The 21313-nt window shown below is 50.3% G+C and overlaps 1 protein-coding gene across 4 annotated transcripts in view; it reads left to right on the plus strand.

The window, feature by feature from the left end:
- The window catches only part of LOC122494586 (BTG3 associated nuclear protein), a 114060-nt gene that overhangs the window by 7459 nt on the left and 85288 nt on the right, over positions 1 to 21313 (plus strand). For all 4 annotated transcript variants that reach the window (XM_043599848.1, XM_043599850.1, XM_043599847.1 and 1 more), the window contains exon 2: positions 19776 to 19914. In XM_043599848.1, the coding sequence (XP_043455783.1) occupies positions 19845 to 19914 (70 nt within the window). In that variant the 5' untranslated portion in view covers positions 19776 to 19844. The remainder of the gene's footprint in view (positions 1 to 19775; positions 19915 to 21313) is intronic.

The following is a 21313-nucleotide window of genomic DNA, read 5'->3' on the forward strand; positions in this document are numbered from 1 at the left end:
TGTCACTAAACACTTGGGAGCTCTAGGGCAGAAGTCAGGAAACTTTTTCTGTAAAGGCCCAGATTAAATAAATTTTTTTTGGCTTTGGGGTCTCTTGTCACAACCGCTCAGCTTTTCCCTTGGAGGGTGGAGGCCAGAATGGGTGTCGCTGTTTTCCAGTAAAATTTATGTACAAAAACGCAGGATTTGGCCCGTGGGCTACAGTTTGTGAATCTCCAAGCTCTAGACTTAAAAGTGCTAATGCAAGTTGGAGAAAGAAGTCAAAGCTGGGGGTTCAGTAACAGATGATAGGAATAGTGCAGCCGGTGCCAGGTGCTGTTCAAGCGCTGTCCTCGTCTTACAGATTGCTGTGCTGTTCCCAGGAGCGCCTTGCTCTCGAGTGCAGACCTCGAGACTTTGGGGTGATCTGGAAGAAGTCCTCCAAGCCGTCTCATTCATCTGCCGAAGGCACTGAGAGCGTAGGTCAGGCACTTTTAGTTCATTTTAGAAAAGTCTACTTGGAAAGGAAGGATCGGGTGGGTGGCAGCCTTTCGGAAATCCAGTGATGACAAAGTCACCTTCAGATGAGAATCTGCTGTCCTCACTGCCTTTGGAGAGCAAAAGCCTCGGCACCTCTTAGGGACTGGGTGTTTTCAGGCTTAGACGTTGCAGGAATAGTACAAAGAATTATAACAGTCTTCTTGGATGTTACTGTTTTGTATTTGCTTTATCACCTCTCCTCACTACAGCTGTATATGTGTGTATTCTTTTCTGTACAGAGTAAGATAATGATGTTCTCTTACTCAACCACTTAATGTGGCTGTTTCCTAAAAACCAGGGATATTCTTTCATACAACCACAACATAATTATTAAAATTTGGAATTTAACGTTGATACATCTCTATTATCTGAGCAACAGATCGAATTCAGGTTTTACTAGTCATCCCAATAATGTCCTTGATGGCAAAAGAAAAAGGGATTCTTGCATGCACTTTGATGAATCTTTTTCCCCAAGAATATTTGCCCTGGCCCATATAATTATAAATTAGGCCCACACTCCTCACAAACTGCAAGTTTAATAAAATCAGAAGTGCGAATTTCTTGCTGACAAAAGTCACTTTGAATAATCCTTTCCTTCTGCCCTTCTATTGAGTGAGGAGTGGGAGACTCAGCCAAGAGGCCGAATGCGTAGCTCTTTCAAAAGTCCACTCAGGTCATTAGTTCCAAGTGTAAATGAGCTGTGGTTAGAATGTGCTAGAATTGTGAGTCCGAAATGAACCTGACCTTACATGGTATCATTTGCTAGAGTTATTTTTAAAAAGGTTAAATTACCTAAGGTTGCCCTCAAGTATATATAACCCTATTGGGCAAGTTAAGGGTTACTTTACAGGGGTACCTGCTCAGGGCTGGATCTGTGTGTGTGTGTGTGTGTGTGTGTGTGTGTGTTTAATCAGAGCATAAATATTTTGGGTTTCTGAATTGAAATTCGTTCCGCCCCCCTCATCCTCCCCTCCTGAAAGTCAGGTTAATGGGCCAGGGTGAAAACGTTTCTGAAAGGCAGCTAAATTACGTCATGTTTCTTTAATCAAAGTAAAATTTTTTTAGTGTAGCAAATAGATTTTCTTAACATTTAAAAATAAGTTTCATTTGGAATCGTCTTAGCATGTAGCAAGCAGTTCCTGGCTCCTATGTTGCTGTCCCTGTCCGCATTTGTGACTGGAGTTCCAGTTTACTGGGTTCCCCCGCGCCTGTCTGGATTGGAGTCTTGGGTTCCATGTAGCACTTCTTCCGACATAGGTGGGACAGTCCTCCCCAAAGATGTATTTCGGCTCTGTTGCTAATAGGATTGCCTTATGTTGTGTGGGCTGGTTTCGAGGAGGGGGAGTGTTGGGGTCTGAGACCCAGATCACCTTGTCCTGGTTGTTTGGCTCAGGGCAGACTCTTGAATGTCTCCTGCAGAGGAGGAGGAGGCTGGTGTGGAGGGCAGATCTGAGCACTTGTGAAGCCGTTAGCCCAGCATTCACCAAGTTTCAGGGCTTAGTGCTGTTTGCAGCCTCAAACACAGGCTTCCTGGTGTTCTTGAGCAGTAGTGGGAAGGCATGCTAGTTTGATTCAGACATGTGACTACCGATGTGACTTTCAAAAATTAGGATACATGCTTTACATGGACGTTTTGATTGCGTGGACTTTTGTTTCTGTCTTAGACCCGATCCAGTTGATTTGGGGGTTCTAAGGACAGTTCCTTTCCTTCTTTGTTTTGTCCTCAGTTACACATCGAGAACTCTGATCTTAAGGAAAACAGTGCCAGGATGCTGTATCTAGTACCAAGAGTGTAAACAGATTCTTGGCCCCCACGGTGATGGTGGCGTGGGATGCGTCTGCCTCCACCGAGCCCTCGTGAGGGCTGTGCTTGGCTCAGCCAGTGTCTATGACACAACCTGGCCAGTCTCCTCAGGCTTTGGTCTGTTTCCCGTTCTGGATCCTGTGAATAGTTCTCCTTGGTTATCGGCCCTGCCTCGGAGGGGTCGCGCTTGCTTGACAGGTTGTGTGGATCAGAAACCTCTGGAAATGTCCCCGCCTCTGCCATCTGTCATTGTTACTTATTTTAACGACTGCTCACGTTGGGAGTTCGTCTTCTTTTGTTTTTATGTTGCCTGGCTAGGGTTGCAGATTCCCTTAACGTTTAGGCACGTGCTAGTGGTTTTGTTTGGTTCCTGTGAAATTGCGAGGTGGGGAGAGGAGAGTAGGACGCTGTGGTGTCCTCACCCTCGGACTGCTGTCCGCCTTCCTCCCCAGGCTTCACAGCACCCGCGCGAAGTAGGAGAGGAGGGCGGGCGAGACAAGGCTGGCAGTTTCTGGAGGGAGCTCACGATAGACGGGTGGCTTTGGGAGGGACCGGGGGGACACTCGGCTTGCCAGATCAGTGGACTCCGCGGCAGAGTGTGTCACAGGGAGAGGAGCTGCGGCGTCCAAGTGGTGGATCCTTCTTTTTGACTTGATTTTCCCCACGAGGTGATTAAAGCCAAGATTTGTACCGTCCTGTAGCCGAAGGACTGACCGGAGAGGAAGCGCAAACGTGAGCGATGGATAATGGGCGGGCTCGGTCAGCAGGACACAGACGAGTCTGTGTGGAAAGTACTCTGCTTCCTGCCCCCCCTCCAGCCCCCCTTCTCCAGGGCCCTGTGGTCTCATTTCCCTTAGTAACTGTTCACGATGCCTGTCACGTAAGGGAAGCGTTTAGGGCTGGGCCTACCTGTAAAGTGGGGGCACAGTGACCTGCACCGACAGGGGTGAAGATAAAATGCCTTACTGCTGGGGCGCCTGGGGGGCTCAGCCGGTTAAGCGTCCCACTTCGGCTCAGGTCATGACCTCGAGGTTCGTGAGTTCGAGCCGCACGTCGGGCTCTCTGCTGTCAGCGTGGGAGCCCATCTAGGATCCTCTGTCCCCCTCTCTCTCTGCCTCTCCCCAGCTCGTGTGTGTGCACGCACGCTCTCTCTCAAAAAATAAACTTGGGGAAAAAATGCCCTAGTGCTCATAATGGTGCTTAGAACTCAATACACGGAGTTGTTGTCGTCACATTACCTTCCAGGCCCCACATCTTCTTACGCTTCTCAAGCTCATATGGTGCTGATTTCACTGACAGAAGTGTGCCTAAAGGCACAATTTTGTTTGTGGTAAACTTACATCACAGAATCTCGGAATTTTAGAACCAGGCCAGGAACTCAGAGGTATTCGAAATTGGTAAACTTGCTAAGAAAAAGCCTGGCCGTGCTTGTAAAGTACACGTGTCTTGTAGATTCGAGAAGCCACAATGGCCTTTGTGTTTCTGCCGCGAGGAAGTGGCCGGTCTGGACGCCACAGACCGCCGTCCATGTAGGCTTTTAGGGTTCAGACACCCTCTTGTTCTCTCCAGGGAAGTGACTTCTCCCGCACTCCTTGCTGTAAACGGCGATGGATTCTGTTATTACACGGTGTTGTGATGTGTGCGTACCGTTTGTTACTTAATGATACTTAATTGAGAATTTTAAATTCTGTTAGATGATTTTAAGCAATTCGCAGCAGGTACGGGTTCTTACAATCTTAGGGCCAATAGTTCTCGCATGAACGAACATACGTCAATGGGAAAAGGACTCTAAGTGTTTAATTTTACCTTTAATTCAGTCTCATAGACTGTGCCACAGCTGGATTTAGGTATGTGATCACCCAGTAGATGATCAAACCAGTAGAATATCTCTTTGAAACATGGCTTTCTTCTCTGGAGGGGCAAAACTCGGCCGTGCCGTCTGCCCCATCTCCACACCTCTGAGTGTTGTCTGTCTTGACCGAAACGACAGAGGTTCAAGTCGGTCAACTTTTAGGAGAGAGTCCGCCTTAGAGCTGCATTCTCCAAGTGGTGAATGCTTCCTTTTGACTTTTCGTCCCCCATGAGATGATTCGAGCCAAGATTTGTACCGTCCTGTAGCTGAAGGACTGACGTAGCTGTCCGGCCGAGGACTGGAGGCGCGAGGTTCGGGATCGCGTGTTCACAGGGTCGTCGGGACCCCTTCGCTCACCGGTACCTGTGGGCGGCTCCCGCGTGCCCAGCGCAGCCCTTGCGGTTCCCGCCCGGCGCACGCTGCAGTGGTTTGATACTAAAGTGAGAGGTTCAGCGCCGGACGAGCCCTCCCAGCCCCAAAGCAGCTGTAGACAACTTGCAAACAGCTGGGTGTGGCCAGGTTCCGATAAGGCTTTCTTTGGGGACGCTGAAGTTGAGTTTCGTATGATTTTGTGTCACAAAATACTGTTCTTCTGACTTGGCTCGAGGGCTGTCTGGCAAGGGGGGGGGGGAGGTATTTGACCTCGCACGCGTTTGTGGGGCAGATGAATTAGAGGAGGTCGTGTATGGGCAGGCAGGCTGGAGCCAGACTGGGGAAGGTTTGAAACCTGGGTGAAGGGGAAGCCGAGGAGGGCCGTGCGAGGCGCTCGAGCCGGGCTCTGAGAGGACGAACCTTCCTTGGAAGAGTGTCCTACAGGGCGGATGAGGGAGGACCGGCTTCCTGCCCCAGCCGCGTGTGGCTTCGGGAGGGACCAAGGGGACGCTCGGCCTGCCGGATCAGTGGGCTCAACCGCAGAGTGTCACAGGGAGACGATGCTGCATGTCAGAGGGGCTAGAGGCAGGGACTGGGGGGAGGCCAGCTGAGCGGCCCCCCGGCGGACCAGGTGCAGCGGGAGAGAGGAGGAGGAAGAGGGAGGAAGTCGGGTCAGAATCAGCAAGCGGGAAGAAGCCCTAGGGTCTGGTGAGGGTCGGAGAGCGAGGGTAACAGCAGCGAGAGCTCCCAACTGTCTGCGGGGTCTTTTGTGGGAGGCGCCTGGAGGCGGTACCTCCTCGAGCAGCCTGCTTGGGGGTGGGGGACTGGCTCGGGCAGAGGTCAGCGGCGGAAGCGTTGGGTGGATTTTGTTGTCCCAGGCCGTGGCGTGTTTGAAATACGAGGCGTGAGGGCAAGGTGGGGGACAGATTCGGGAGGGATGAGGTCGCCCTCCCGTCATTGAAGTGTGAGCCTGCCGGCAGCCCTGGGAGATGATGCCTTCCGTCCGTCCAGCGTCCCAGGTGCTGCTTCCTGGGAGGCGGGAGGGGCCTCGGTGGCGCCCCAGGGGGGTGGGTGTGCTCTGCAGGGAAAGGTGGGGAGCTTTCGCAGGAGGGCAGAGGTGCCGGGAGAGAGGGAGACGAGACCTGGGAGGGGTGGTGCGGAAGGGCAGTCAGGAACGGATACCGGGCTCCCGTCTGGGCCCTTGGAGAAGAGCTGACGGTGAGGTTGGGAACCACGTTGTTTGTTTGGGGTTCAGAGGGAGAGGGAAGAGACCTCGTTTGTGGATGCGCTCGGGTGGCTTCCAGAGTGTGCTTTAGGAGTTTGGCACGGGAGGGATGTGATGGTAGGTGGCGGGCAGCAGAGTGGATTGCAGGGTCTTGCTTTTGTTTTTTCTAACGTTTACTCGTTTGAAGACCTTTTATCAGCTCCCTGCGCCCATAGCATGGGTCGTTCTAGCTACCTTTACCGGTTGCTCCCGCTGCCAGCAACGCACAGCGCTGCGACGTGGGGCTGTGTCCGGCGACGGGGGGGGGGGGGGCTCCAGGCACGGTGTGGCCCGTCAGCCTGAGCATGTTCCGATCAGCCGTTCTGTGCCGCGTCCCCTAACTGGAACCTAGGGAGCAGGTGCCGGAAGAGTGCCGTGAGTACACAGGTGTGTGTCCTTCGTCTGGGTTCACAGAGGGTTAGTGTTTGGGCCGTGCTGCATCCGCGTGGGCAGGCACACCTCGGACGCACTGTGGGCTGGCTTCCAGACCACCGCAGTCGAGCGGGTGCCGCGGTAATGCCGGCCGGTCACGTCGGGATCTGGGTTTGCCGGCCCGAATACTTGTTTACTCCGTACCGTAGTTGACTTGTGTGCACTGGCAGTATGTCTAAGAAACAATATCCGTACCTTAATTAAAACATACTTTATTGTGGGGGCGCCTGGGTGGCTCAGTGGGTTAAGAGTCTTGACTCTTGATGTTGGCTCAGGTCATGATCTCACAGTCCTGAGATCGAGCCCCACATGGGGCTCTGCACTGAGTGTGGAGCCTGCTGAAGATTCTCTCTCTCTGCCTCTGCCCCTCCCCAACTTGTGTGTGCGTGCTCTCTCTCAAAAAAAATAAAAAATAAATACTTTATGGTTAAAAAATGCTACCCATCGTCTGTGCTTTCAGTGAGTCATAAGCATTGATCACAGATCACTGCAACAAATAATAATGAAAAAGTTTGAAATATTGTGAGAATGACACATTTTGGTAATTTTGGTAGCCCTCTATTTTTTTTTTTTTTTCTTCTTTTTCCTGCTTTTGAAAGTAAGTTGCATAGGGGCGCCTGGGTGGCTCAGTTAGTTAAGTGTCCGACTTCGGCTCAGGTCATGATCTCACAGTTTGTGAGTTTGAGCCCCGCATCGGGCTCTCTGCTGACAGCTCAGAGACTGGAGCCTGCTTTGGATTCTGTGTCTCCCTCTTTTTCTGCCTCTTTCATGCTCATGCTCTCTCTCTCTCTCTCTCTCAAACATAAACATTAAAAATTTTTTTTAATTAAAAAAAAGTTGCAGAGAGACCACTATATTTCACCCCTAAATGCTTGAGCGCTCATGTCTTGAGAGCAAGGGCATTCCTTTATATAGTCATACCTAAACAATGAACAGTATTCAGTGTCACTGAAGATACTGCCCATATATTTAAAAAAATTTTTTTTGAATGTTTGTTTTTCAGAGAGAGAGAGAGAGAGACAGAGCATGAGCGGGGGAGGGGCAGAGAGAGAGGGAACCACTGGATCCAAAGCAGGAGCCAGGCTCTGAGCCGTCAGCACAGAACCCGACGTGGGGCTCGAACTCACAAACCGTGAGATCATGACCTGAGCCCGAGTCGGACACTCAACCGACTGAGCCACCCAGGCACCCCGACACTGCCCTTATAAATGTCCCCTGAAATTTGTTTGTGGCTAATGACCCCCTGCCTCCCCCAAGACCTCGCTGCATCTGACAGGTCTCTTTGTCTTGGTTAATTGAGAGCAGGCCTCTCCTACTTTTATGCTGTGGACTTTTCAGGGGTTCCAGCCAGTAGACCTGTACCTGTATCCCTTTCGTTCCTGCCTCTGCCGACTCCCTCAGGTCTCCACTGGGGCTGGGGGAGCTGCCTCATCGGTGCACCCCTGCCTAGGCCTGTTCTTAGCGCTCGCTAAGCCGGAGATCCGGGGGAGCCCATTCGTCACGTGTAGTTACTGCTCTCTTCTCTTGGGGTGGCTGTTTAGCACAGTGCCTAGTGATTATTTTTTGAAGGATCAGTGGATGAGTGCGAGATCACTTGCTGCCGCGTACAAGAGTTCGCAGACACTCGCTGAAATTCCTCCCAGGACTAAGAAATGAGGCGACGGCTCTCAGGCCTGCAATCCGTCGTACATTCTCACACTCCCGCGTCTCTGGCAGAGGTAGTAGTGTGTGTTGTCGGGGTAAATCCTTGACGGTGTGAACAATTTATAGCTACCAAGGAGGAAGTAAAATATGGATGCAGTAATGTAAGCACCAAAATTTTTATGGCAAGACACATACAGGCTTCTGGAGTGTTTTTCCGTTTATCGTTGGCAGTTGGTAAATCAGGTGAGAGTTGCTTGTAATTGCACTCATGGTTTATATTTTATAGCAGACATCTGAAGTTCACTTTAGGTCATACATGGTTCTTCTGCTTTCTTTCTGGAGCTATGATATCTGAAAGCACTGTTTGTCAGAGTGTGGTCCAAGGAGCCACATGGGTGACTTGAGACCTTGCCGGGGGCTCTGTGAGGTCAAAATGGTTTTCATAATGATCCTAAGAGGTCATTTGTCTTTTTTGTGGGTTGACACTTGCACCGATGGTGCAGGGTTGATGTGGCAAAGTGGCCGCGGCCTGGGCCTGACAGAGGCCAAGCCCCCGGCCGCAGCTGGGTCCTTGTTTTCTTCACTGCCATGCAATTAAAAACAGCCATTTTCACCTAAGAATGTCCCTGAGGAAGCAGTCAAATTCATTTTATTCTCAGCCCTCGAGTACCCCTCTGTTTCATTCTCAGTATGACAACACAGGAAGGTTATGGAAAGTTCTTCTGCGGTGTTTCGGATTCGGAGCCCTGCCTTGGAGGCACCCCTTCTGCACTTGTGTTACTAGCTCAACTAGCTGTGTTTTCTCATGGACCATGTAAAAGAACAGCTGACAAACTGGGCATTTTTTTTTTCAATGTTAGAGAGGGGGGGGGGAGGCGGGACAGAGGATCCCACCGCGGGGCTCAAACTCATGAACCGCAAGATCATGACCTGAGCTGAAGTCACATACTCATGACTAAGCCACCTAGGTGCCCCGAGGGTATTTCTTGATGAGTTTTTTTTTTAATTTTTTTTTTTAACGTTTGTTTATTTTTTGAGAGAGAGACAGAGTGTGTGCAGGGGAGGGGCAGAGAGAGAGGGAGACACAGACTCCGACGCAGACTTCAGGCTCCAGGCTCTAGGCTCTGAGCTGTCAGCACAGAGCCCAATGCGGGGCTCTAACTCACAAGCTGTGAGATCGTGACCTGAGCCGAAGTCAGATGCTTAACCCGCTGAGCCATCCGGGCGCCCCTTAACTGAATGAATTAAGTTAGCCTGTTGCTTCAAGGAAAGCCACTGTGGCACCATTACTGGTGAGAAAATTTGCACTTTCAAGTGGAATAGGAATTTTGGGAAGTGTGTATCTGTCATCGAGATCCTGATAGCTTCTCAGTACTTAAAGGTATTTCTGATATCAGTGTTAGTGAATGTGATGCTTTTGGTAATACATGATAAACTACACCTGGAATGTTCCGTGTGTGATGTTATAAAGTTGCACTTGGGTAAAAGATCCATTGAAAGTGCAAGACAGACCAATGGATTTTATTTTTATTTTATTTTATTTTATTTTATTTTATTTTATTTTATTTTATATGAAACTTTATTTTTTGTTTTTAAAAATTTTTAATGTTTAATTTTTGAGAGAGAGACAGAGTGTGAGCGGGGGAGGGGCAGAGAGTGAGGGAGGCACAGAATCCAAAGCAGGTTCCAGGCTCCGAGCTGTCAGCACAGAGCCCGATGCGGGGCTCAAACCCACAGACTGTGAGGTCATGACCTGAGCCAAAGCCGGACGCTTAACCAACTGAGCCCCCCAGGCGCCCCCAGACCAATGAATTTTGAAACAATAAAGTAAAATGTTCACTCATAGGGTTTCAATGCAACATGACTTTAGAAAAATAAAACACCAGTTGAGTTTTGCTGTTGGATGAAGAAAGAATATCCACAGGTGCTGGAAAAGGCTGGTAAAATACTGTCCCCGCAGCACTCTGCGTGAGGGTGAATTTTCTTCATGTGTGTCAACCAGGATGGTTCGTTCTAGGGCAGCAGATTGGGAGCTGATGTGCGTGGGGCGATCCAGCTGCTTCCCAGTGAGTCTGACATTAGACAGATTTGTGAATATGCCACTCCGTGGCCCTCTTCTTGCTAAGATTTTGCTGCTGCTGTTGTCTTGGAAACTATCTTGTATGTTAACGTGGAATATGTTGATTTTTACAATTTTCAAACGAATAAAGAAATATTCAAACATTTTCTGTTCTAATTTCAAATATGGTAACTACTGATAGATACACCCATACAAGCATTAACTCTTTGGGGGCCTCACTAACTTTAAGGCGGTAAAGGGGGTCCTGGGTGCTGTGCGCGTGTGAACGAGGGCCGTGGGGGCTGTGGGAGCGGCTGGAATCCAGCCACCTCTCCTTCGTGTGTCGTGGTTGATGTTTGAGGAGGTCTGTAGTTTTTGGAAAGGAAGAGTGAAAGTGGCATGTTTAGCCAAACATATTAACCTTACGGGGAAGGATCTGCTATCTGAGGCTTAATTGGCCTTCTTTGTCTCATTTTAAATGTAAACACATTTCGGGGGCTGTCTTAGACGAGGGGCAGTGGGCTGGGTTTTCCCAAGAAGTGAAAACCTTGGGAAGAAAGATTTCCTGCTTCCCGGTGTCCTTGTTTATCTGGCCCCTGACCTTTTATGGAACTATGTCCCTTTCCTCCCCAGTTCGTCCTTTGCCTGCACGGATTTCGGAGGAAAAAAGGAAGCGAGCGGAGTTTTTTCCACATATCTCAGCTTAATAAATACTGATTTTTTTTTTTGCTTGCCGCAGACCAGCTTTTAATTATTTAATTACTGTACTACTCCCATCCAAAAGGATTTGACTAAATGGAATGATTTCAGTTTCCTGGAGGTTTCCCTGTTTCTGGAGATTTAGCCTCGAGTGCTGCTTAGCCACGTCCTTCCGTGGGGATGGAAATCCCTGTTGTGGTTTTGATGGCGTGGTGGGCTTGACATTCCTGCTCACGTGCGTTCGAAGCCTCCAACAGGAGCCATGCGGGGTGACAGGTGGCGGCTGGGCGGGCTGCGGGCTGGGGCGGCAGCGGTCCTCCCCCGCACTGCTGTCTGGTCCCAAGCGTCTGTGTCGTGTCCTGGAGTCCTGAGACTGTCATGTATTTGTCCCGGGACGCTCCCAACCCTCAGTTCGTGTCCTCGTCCCTAGACCTCAAGGGCCTGCAAGGTAGGGGCCTCTGCTGACTGTGTCTCTTTAGACTGGCCCCTCTGCGTGCTTCTGATGGCTGGTAAATAATTGTAGTAGCCGGAGTCAGGTCGCTGCCCAGGGAGGCTGTGCGGAAACAACTTCATCCAAATCACACTCAGCATCAAGGCTTCGCTCGAGGGTTAATGTCGGAAACGGCTCTGTGAACAATTTCTGCCCTAAAACAACTGATGAGAAAATAAATCCCGTACGTGTGACATCCCTAGTGAGACAACTCATGTGTTGTTCCCGCAGTGACTGGGAAGGTCCTTGTGTCAACACAGGGAGGCTTTATTTGGTGGTTTTTTTCTTGCTGTGTTTTTTCACGGAACGAGAGCCGATCGCCTGTAGCATTTTATTTTTTAGCTGTTACTGCTAAAGCAAAGTTGTGTGTGTGCTCAAATACAGTAGTTTGTCTCTTACGCCTGTTTTAATGGCCTTGTGGTTTTATTTTATGGGGATCCGAAATATTTAAAAGTTAGCAAAATTAAAAATAAATGTGCAGTTCTGTATTTCAGCTGATGGAACGGCTGCTCGTGTCTGCTGTTGACAAGTGATGAGCGGCTTGTCATACTTTCATTGTTAACGACTGAGCGCGCCATTCGTATGAAGTTGGCCGTCGTAAACTAAACAGACTCATGACTCCATTGTGGTCTAGTCCTTTTTGATTTTCTTTTATTTTTTGAAGTTTATTTCTTGTTTTAGCAATCTGTACACGCACCGTGGGGCTTGAACTCATGACCACCAGATCGATAATTGCAGGCTCTTCCTACTGAGTCCTTATTGAAATCAAGACACAAAGGCAGTACTTTGAAGAGCTTACTCCGTGGTGTTTTAGTGGAAATGCTGACCTTCCCAGTTGTGCGTTGGCACGTAACCCCACAGTGGGCTCGTAGCGTTCCAGTGTGCTGCCTCTGCTAGGCAGGGGGCAGAGTGATGGAACTTCCTGCCCCAGTGGGGCTCATCTTCCAGTAGGGGAGACAGGTGTTAGACGAAGTAAGTATTTAGCACACGTAGTGAGGTGGACCATCGGTGCTTTGCACCGAAGCGGGAGAGGGGAGCAGGGAGGCGGGTGCTGGGGGTGGGTTTTGAGTGGGTGTAATTCAGTGTCTCTGGGAAGATGGCGTTGGGTAGGGGCGGGCAGGTGTTGGAGTGCCGGGGCCCTGAGCTGAACGGGTGCCTGCTGAGTGGGGAGGCCACCTTGGACACGGACCCGTAAGCAGCAGTGGGGAGAGCCCGACGGGCCCCGGAGGGTGTTGGCTGGCACTCCAGCAAGCACTTGAGTTGGCAGGAAGGCTTTGGTGGACTTTGAACAGGTAAGGGGCATAGTTTGACATGTGTTTTCACGCGGTCCAGGTAGCTTTTTCACTGGGTATTGGGAACAGTTACGGGGCAAAGACGGAGCAGGGAGACCCACGCAGAGGCCAGCACACAAATCTAGATGTGAGGTGACGAGGCCAGCGCGCAGGAAGCCAGACACTTGCCCACAGAGTGGCTCTAAGAGGGACAAGAACCGAGGACTGGAGGTTTTGACAGGGAAGGTCTGGGAGGAGCAGGGCGGTTGTGGGGTGGGGGTCTAGTGCGGTTTGGGCACGTCGAAGTCGAGACTGGACTCCCAGGGGTGGTGTCGGGAGGCTGTTTGCTTCGTGGGTCTGGAGTTCACCTGAGAGGTCTGAGCTGAAGGGTGAGCCTGCGCCATCAGCATGCAGATGGTGTTCCAGAAGGACCGAGAAAGGCCTTGCCCCCAGCCGGGCATTCCCTCTGACGCCGACCTCCACAGAGGGAAGGGAAGGCCAGGGGACGCGTGGAGGAGGCGGGACAGAGCCCGTGCAGGTGCTGCGGGCGAGGAGCACAGGACCCACCTGGGCGGTTGGCTGGGGGGGGGGGGGGTGGGGGGAGAGGGGACCGCTGGTCTGGGTTCTAGAGGGGATGAAGACAGCAAGTCTAGGCAGCAACTTGGGGGCTGTGCTCTGGAGGGGAGCAGAGCAATGGAGATGGGGGGGTGGGGGAGTAGCTCTGGGAGTGAGCCCAGAGCTGTTGTGGAGGGGCTGTGAGGAGGGCACGGCGTGTGTGGGGGCAGGAGTGGGGGGGGTGCCCACGGAGCCACAGGGAAGCCCTGGGGGAGGTGGCCAGGTGGCCCGCCGAGCCCAGGCGAGGAGGGGCGGGACTTGGAAGGGAGAGGAAAAAGGATGGTGAGGACCGTCCCCGATGCCGCTTCCCTGCAGGCTGAGGTGGCTCCCTCGTGTTTGTCGGGATTTGATGCCGTGGGCCTTGGCCACGTACTGTTCTGTCGCAGAGAAAGCATTTCACGGTGATCGTCATAACGTGCCTATAGAAAGCTCCGCCCTCGGGAAGGACAGAGGATGAAGCGAGCCCGTGTCATCTACACCCTCCCTCCCTCACGGGTACCAGCAGGTCCACCGTGATCACTCCAGGCCTCTCGTGTGCATTACACACACAGACGTGTGACCACACACGCACGGGCACACACACATGTGCGCGCGCACTTGTTAGAAAGCCGAACTGGGATTGTATACATGCTGTTGGGCGATTTTCCTCTTATATTCCTTTCCGTTGGCGTTGTGTTCTGGGGATCTTTCCATTTTGGTCCGTGTGATTGAAGCAGTGTCATTCCCATTAACAAGTGCAGCGGTTGACGGGACGGCCTGCCTGCCGTCACTTCTTTTCTCGGTCCCCGAAGTTCAGGCGCTTAGGTCGTTGATCGTGGTCGGTGGGTTCTCCTTCCTGTGCCCCAGGGAAGACGCTGTCTTCATGGGCTTGCTAAGGTTCTGACTAGTCGTTGCCATCAGAGACATTGTTGTACATTAATCTCAGTCCAGCTGCTTTATTATGTTAAGACTGGACTGTCTCCAGGACTTCTGAGAAATGGTAAATTTAATTTGCCAAAATGGCAACCGCATGTATCGCTCTGTTCCAGTTTTCTTGGGCTTCTTGCCCTAGTTTTTTCTATTCAAACCTTCCCTGTTAGCAGAATTTTAAGTGACTCTGTCCTGGCAACAGAACCATTTTGAGTAAACAACTTGGATAACGTGTGGTGTCCTCATTTGGAAGACGTTGGGGTGCAGGATTTTATGGAGAGTTTGGAGTATTTTCCTCAGCTGCTCGCGGAACTGTTAGAGGCCAGGAAAAAGCTTGAACTGGGCGTTTGAAAACTTTCCATTAGCCCTTTATGAGACAGCTAGTTTAACCTGGAGCCTCTGAGCCCAGGGCCGTCGCGAACGGCTTCGGTGCGCAACACTTAGGTCAAGCCTGGCTGCGCATTACAGATCCCAGAATACGCTGTTTCAGAGCAGGTGGTTGGCTATTTTCCTTTCTGATAAGGAAGTCTGAGGCCGGCAGTCCAGGGACATGTGGCAGCGTCCGTCTTGTCCTTTGCTCCGCTGTACTGGTTCCTTCTGTCCCGTCCTCATCCCTATAGTCCAGCAGCAGGAAAACAGGATGGCTGTGGCCACACGCCAGGTGTCCTCAACGAGGCGTCCTGGCAGCTGCCCTGCGTCTGCACGTACACCCCCTCGGCCAGGCCTGGTCACTAGGCTGCAGGAGCGGCTGGTGGGGGGAGCGGTCTGGCGGCCGCGTGGCCCAGTAAATTCGGGTTCCTCCACTGAGCATCAGGAGAAGGGCGGCTGAGATAGGCAGCCCTTCCTGGTGTTTGTGAAGCTCTGAAACTTGGCAGAATTTTGTCTGTCGTGCTTTTTTCCTGGAAAAGGGTCTACAGTTTTTTGTTTTGTTTTGTTTTGTTTTGTTTTGTTTTGTTTACATTTTGAAAGCAATCTGTGACCCCAAAACATTTTAAATCCACCAGGTCAAAGGTTGATTGGGTGGTATTTTGTCCCCGAGGACCACTGCCTTCAGGAAACAGCTCACTGTACCCTTTAATAATCTTTGCTTGGGCTCTTAATTTGAACAGAAGACGACCAAGTTTGCGGCCTGAGTAGCCCCGATCTTCAGACTGACTGCCAGTGAATCTGTACTTAGGGGTCATCTTTGGAGGACACGGAGTCAGCAGACATCTGTTCTCTACCCCGCGTCAGGCCTGACGGGCCCTCCTGGGTCCGCCGGGTTCGCCGTGGCGCCTCCTCGGAGCGGTTGCTGTGCGTGCGACCCCCGCTCCCAGGGAGGGACACGCCCTCCAGTGCCCAGGCAGCGCGCTCTGGGACGGACGCTGGAATTGAGGATTTCCCCAGCAGTTTACGCCCATGTGTTTAGCTGGCCAGTTTTATTTCTGAGAAGGCGACACATGCGCAGGATAAAAACGCAAATATTGTAAGAGCGTGAAAAGGGGAAAAATAATTTTCTCTCCCTCTTATGTCCCAGGAATCATCTGTGCAAATAGTCTGTGCGTATGCAGCATACTTCTTTTCAAAAAAAAAGCATGCTATACACTTTCTGCCCCGCTTATATTCATATAATTCTGTGTCTTGGGCGTGGTTTCTGGGAGACACCTGCCTGGCTCTTTCACACAGCCACTTGGCGTCCCGTCGTGTGGCCTCGTGGGCCCTGTTTTAACTCCCTGTTGGTGTACGTGTAGGCTGCGTCCACCCTTTTGCCTCTAGAACCACGCCTTGGTTGTGTTGTTTTGTTTTGGGTTTTTGGGTACGTAGATCTTGGCACAGGTCTGCTTGTCCTGATTCTCAAGGACACGAAGAATGATCGACCTGGACTGTCCCAGAAGTACTCATCCGCACACGAACGTTCTCAGAAGGGAACGCCAGTGCTCCCATTCAACGTGGTCATGGGAGATCGTCGGCCTTTTTCTGTGTATGTTCTCCCAATGTTTTTCCCCATTGTGAACAGTCGTATGTGTGTCACGGAGCGTGTAGCCATTGTGGATGGTGCTCTCTCCTTTATATTCTTCACTTAGTCTTAGTTCTGCTTGTAAACGCACAGTGCTCACCCCCAACCAGTGTGCGTGTTGTCTCCTCAAGTGACTTGAGTTTTCTGAGCTTTGTTTTCTAGCAGCTTTTTCAGGAAGGGTTGATGGGAACGCCCTTCTCTGAGAGCTAGCGGGTGACAAATGTTTGCTGCCTTCACGCTTGAAAGTCATTCTGTCTGGATATAAAATTCTTGGCTCACATTTCTTTCTTCGAGTATCTTAGACATGTTAATCTACGTTTTTCTGTTGTATTTGATCATCCGTTTTTGCCCATTTTAAGTCACCTGGTGTTTTTGCCTGGATGTGTAAAGGAATTTTTTTAAAAAATTTTTATTAGCACGTGTCTTGGGATTGATTCGTCCCCCCGCTCCCGCACCGAGGTTTGTGGTGTGTCTTTTTCATAAGTAGGTTTTTTTTTTTTTTTTTTAAATTTTTTTTTTCAACGTTTATTTATTTTTGGGACAGAGAGAGACAGAGCATGAACGGGGGAGGGGCAGAGAGAGAGGGAGACACAGAATCGGAAACAGGCTCCAGGCTCCGAGCCATCAGCCCAGAGCCCGACACGGGGCTCGAACTCACGGACCGCGAGATCGTGACCTGGCTGAAGTCGGACGCTTAACCGACTGCGCCACCCAGGCGCCCCTTTTTCATAAGTAGTTTTAAACTTTCCCCCTTCTGAAGAGTTTTCTTGATTTACACTTTTGAGTGCTCTGTTTCCTTGGACTTTGCTTTGGTTTTCGTCATTAGAGCCTTGCTCTCCACGTCCACGGGGCCTTGTCTGCCCGTCATCTGTGCTCCTCATTCTTGAACTCTTCCTTCATTTCGTTCTCATTCTTCCAATTTGCCCCTTTTTCTCATTTCATTTTTCTTAAGGCACAGTTTACCGTGTTTATGTGCTCCTGGGCGCCTTCTCACTTCCCTCCTGCGTCCTGTCCCCTCACTTGTGCACATCTGTAATGCTGGCTTAGCGGCTAACGATAACCCGCTCCCTCTGTGTAGTTCAGCTTGTTTTGGAATACTAGGGTTGGGTTTCATCTCTTCCAAGGACATGGCTTTACACATGCTTTCATGGTCTGTAGTGCTATTATTTTCCTCCTTAGTCTCTTTTTCTATTTTTTTATTAAAAAAATTTTTTTAATGTTTATTTTTGAGAGAGACACACAGAGTGTGAGTGGGAGAGGGGCAGAGAGAGAGGGAGACACAGAATCCGAAGCAGGTTCCAGGCTCCGAGCTGTCGGCACGGAGCCTGACGCGGGGCCTGAACCCACGAACCGTGAGATCATGACCTGAGCTGAAGTTGGACGCTTAACTGACCGAGCCACCCAAGTGCTCCTTTAGTCTCTTTTAAAACATATAATCTTTGCATGAGATTGGACTTCAGTATTTTCTGTTGTTCATTTTCATGTGGAATTAATTTGCCTGGATATTTAGAAGGGAGGCAGGATTTAGAATAGTTATCTCTAATTTCCGTGTTCTAGGCTGTACATTCTATTGATGTTAGAAAGTTTTAAAAGACACAGTAACTCATTTTCTGAGCTCTCCTGGCTCTGTTTTTTTTCTCCCACTTTCTTTTTTTTTTAAGTTAGCTCTGTACCCAACATGGGGCTCGAACTCACTACTCAGAGCACGTACCACTGATGTAGCCAGCCGGGTACACCTTTCTCTCTCATCTTCAACCAGACTTGCATTTCTCTCAGTCTCTATTTTCTCTGTCCTGTACATTTGGTATTCTATTTCCAGTTGTTTCTCTCTAGGGTATTTAGCCTAGAAGGGAGCTTTGGGTAGTGAGCCTTGAGAGTTCATGGGGCCCAGACTGTCTAGGCCTTCTAGAAGCTCCCGCAAAGCCCTTTGCGGCTGTCTGCCATTGGACTTTGCTCACCGCCTGGTTTCAGCTGCTTTTGTCACCCTGTCCCATTGCTTCTCTCTGCTTCCTGCTTTGTACCTGCTCCCACCATGGCGATCCTGTAGCTGTCCGTGATTTGTCCCCACTTGCTGGTATTTTGGGGTTCATTAGGAATACCTCATCACTCAGTCTTGTTATAGACATGGGTCTGGGTTTTGGTTTTGCTATCCTACTTGCTCGTGTGTTTTTATGGCGGGACATGGAAAGGTTAAAAATCTTCGTCACTGCTGTCTTTTCGTAGTTGGACTCTTAAAGGGTTCTGTCACAGTACCTTGAGGTCTCTTTTTCCCTCCCTGGCGCTTGTCATCAGTTTCTCCTTTGGTGCATAGACACCTTGTTCACTGTTGAGTCAGGTGTATCAACTGGGAATAGAAGCACCTTTGCAAGTTTACCGGTTATACATTTGATCATGCATTTACGTAGAAATGTTGCACATACTCCATAAAGGAAGATTTAAGGGGCGCCTGGGCGGCCCAATTGGTGAAGCATCTGACTCTTGACTTCTGCTCAGGTCATGATCTCGTGGCTCGTGAGATCAAGTCCCGAATCAGGCTCTGCACTCAGCTTGGAGCCTGCTTGGGATTCTCTCTCTCCCTCTCTCTCTCTCTCTCTCTGCTCTGCCCGTCCCCACCCCCATACTGTCCCTACCCCCTGCACTCACCGAAAGAAAAAAGAAAAGGGAGATTTAAGGCAGGAGATTGGTTTCTCCTTTTTATAATTGTTTTCTCTAAGAAATTATGTAGAATTTAAATCTGGAAGAAGGGGAAGAGGAGCCACTCTATTCACAGGATGTGAGAATTTAGAACTTTATGCCTCTTGGAACTTATTCGTTAACAGGAGTTGTCGCTAGACCCGTAGCTGAAAGCGGGTGATCTGAAAACTTTAATTTGACTCCTCCTGCCCCACAGGAGTGTTGACTGGGGGCTGGGAGCACTTAGTGCCAAAAGGAACACAGCTGTAGAGTTGAGGGCATAGTCTAGTTGGGGAAAGATCGATACATGATTTATTTTATAAACATTTACCACAAATAATTAAAACAAAACACGTAAGATAAAATATCACGGTGACGTTGATTCCTGACTTCTCCAGGATGTCCCATTTTTACGTAGTATGTTTAGATCCGTGTGTTGATAGACCACATCTGACACGACATGGCCTCATTTTTGTTTTGGAAGATAAGGTCTCTCTTGGCCTAATCAGAGTGTTTCAGGAGCAAGAAGAAAGTAACTGACTGTTCCAGACATGGTTTTTGGCTCAGGGATGACAGTTCAAACCCCTGCCCGTGAGGGCGCTTGGGGAAAAGGACGATGGTGCTCCCAGGCCACGGTAGCAGGGCGGTGCTGTGGTTTGGGTCTGCTCTGGAAGCCAAAGGAAAGCAAAGCAGAGGCGCTTAGCGGAATGGTGCCTCGAGCCGCAGAAACGGAGTATGGGAGCGACAGCCCTGGGTAGAAGGGCCCGTTCAGGTAAAAGCGGGAGGCAGGGCAGCGCGGTACCGGGCGGTGCCGCGTGTGCGGCAGGATGGGCCGGCCGGGCGGGGGCCGCCGAGACTCCGGGCCGGCGGACGGCACGGTCCGTGCTCAGGCCGTCACGGGAGGCCGAGCGGGGGAGGCTGGTGCGCGGAGTGGACCGAGGAAGCAGGAAGCGGGAGGCTGTGGGGCAGGGCCGGTCTGGCGGTGAGGATGAGCAGGGTTTCTGAACTGCCGCTCGCTTCTCCGAGAGCACTCCCTTTTGGTGGTCTGAAGCGAGGAGTGGCCTGTATCAAACAGGACGGCACCGGATGTGATCTGGGAGCCACGAGGCTGGCGGTCAGCCTCACGTCACAGGTCACCGTGTGATCTCCCTGTCCCTGTCTGTCTCGCTTCTGTAGGTGGCAGAGACGCAGTCCTGCGCGAGTCTGACTCCTGCCCACTCGCCGGCCACCCTCCTCTCGCTCTGGATGATGTCAGAACAGGATCTGGCGGACGTGGTGCAGATTGCCGTGGAAGACCTGAGTCCTGGTCACCCAGGTAGGGAGCTGGGGGGCAGCTCACATTCTTATTCTCTCTGTCCCTCAGAAGTCCAGAAGCACTTCCAGAAGTTTTCTTTCCTTTGAGAAGTAAAGCAAGAGCAAAGGCGATGCACGCGCTAACCACGGGGAGCCGGAACGTCGGCCCCGTGGCCGTCCATCCCAGGGGGAAGCCACCTTCCTCCCCTGCCCACGGTGGTCCTGTGACCCTTGGGGTTCCACAGCTTCCCCCCGGACTGTAGTGCGCCTTGGAAACCATGCTTGGCGGGAGCGCACAGGTCTGCTTCGCGTGTGCCCCGACCGATGGGCCTCTTCCCTGCAGACGCCACTGACCTTGTCTGCACCACACCCTGGTAGTCAGGACCCTTGCCTGTGTATCTTCGCAGATGTGTTTGTAGGGTAAGTTCCCAGAAGTAGAACTGCTGTGTATGTTCAGTCTTTTGACACGACGCTAACAGATTTCCCGGAAAAGTTTTCACTTTTTTTTTTAATAATTTTTTTTTAAACACTCAACTGGTTTATTTGCATGATTAATAATCCCATTTCCAATAGTGGGTTTTTTCTCTTTAACGTTTATTTTTGAGAGAGTTGGGGGTGGTCAGAGCGAGAGGGAGACAGGATCCCAAGCAGGCTCCAGGTTCTGAGCTGTCAGCACAGAGCCCGACACGGGCTTGACCTCATAAGCAAACCATGAGATCGTGGCCTCAGCCAGTCAGACGCTTCACGACTGAGCCACCCAGGTGCCCCTCGCAGTAATGTTTTATTCAGTTATTCTGTCATTGACTGTGTGTGAGAATGACTTTTTCTCTGTATTTTTGTTTAAGGCTGGTAATTTTTCTTAATGATGTTAAAAGCACACATCTACTTTGAAACTTTAAATATTTGTCTTGAGCAGACTGTGTATAAAAGAAACCCTACATTTTAGGAATTTCATCTATGAAAAGCTTTGTGTACACATTTGTTTTAGAAGATTTCTTAGTAAATTCCTCCCCCCCCTTTTTTTTTTTTTAAAGTTTGAAATGAGAAGTGCATACGATACAATCACTGAGTGTTTTAGTTGCCTGGTTATTCTTTTTGGAATAATAGAATTGAAAGGCTGACTTTTTTTTTCCCCCACAGAAAAGAGAATTTTCAGAAATCTCATAAGAAGTAGGAAGACGTCTATCTTTTGTGATCTGTTTGATATGTTAATTGAAAAAACTTCATTTGGAACTTAGCTCTGCTCTGGAAGGGAGAGGGTAGTATAAATGATTTTAGAATCACGTGAGCAGTCACAAAGAAATAGAGGTCCTCTTTTGAGGGATGCTGTGCTTTTCCTCTTAGTTTGCTTCTGATTTGTTTGTAAAAACCACTGTCACCTGCTGGCTGGCGAGATCAAGAGCCTGGCAGGTCACTGAACA

Source organism: Prionailurus bengalensis, chromosome E2 (genome assembly GCF_016509475.1).
Source record: "Prionailurus bengalensis isolate Pbe53 chromosome E2, Fcat_Pben_1.1_paternal_pri, whole genome shotgun sequence".
NCBI classification, from domain to species: domain Eukaryota; kingdom Metazoa; phylum Chordata; class Mammalia; order Carnivora; family Felidae; genus Prionailurus; species Prionailurus bengalensis.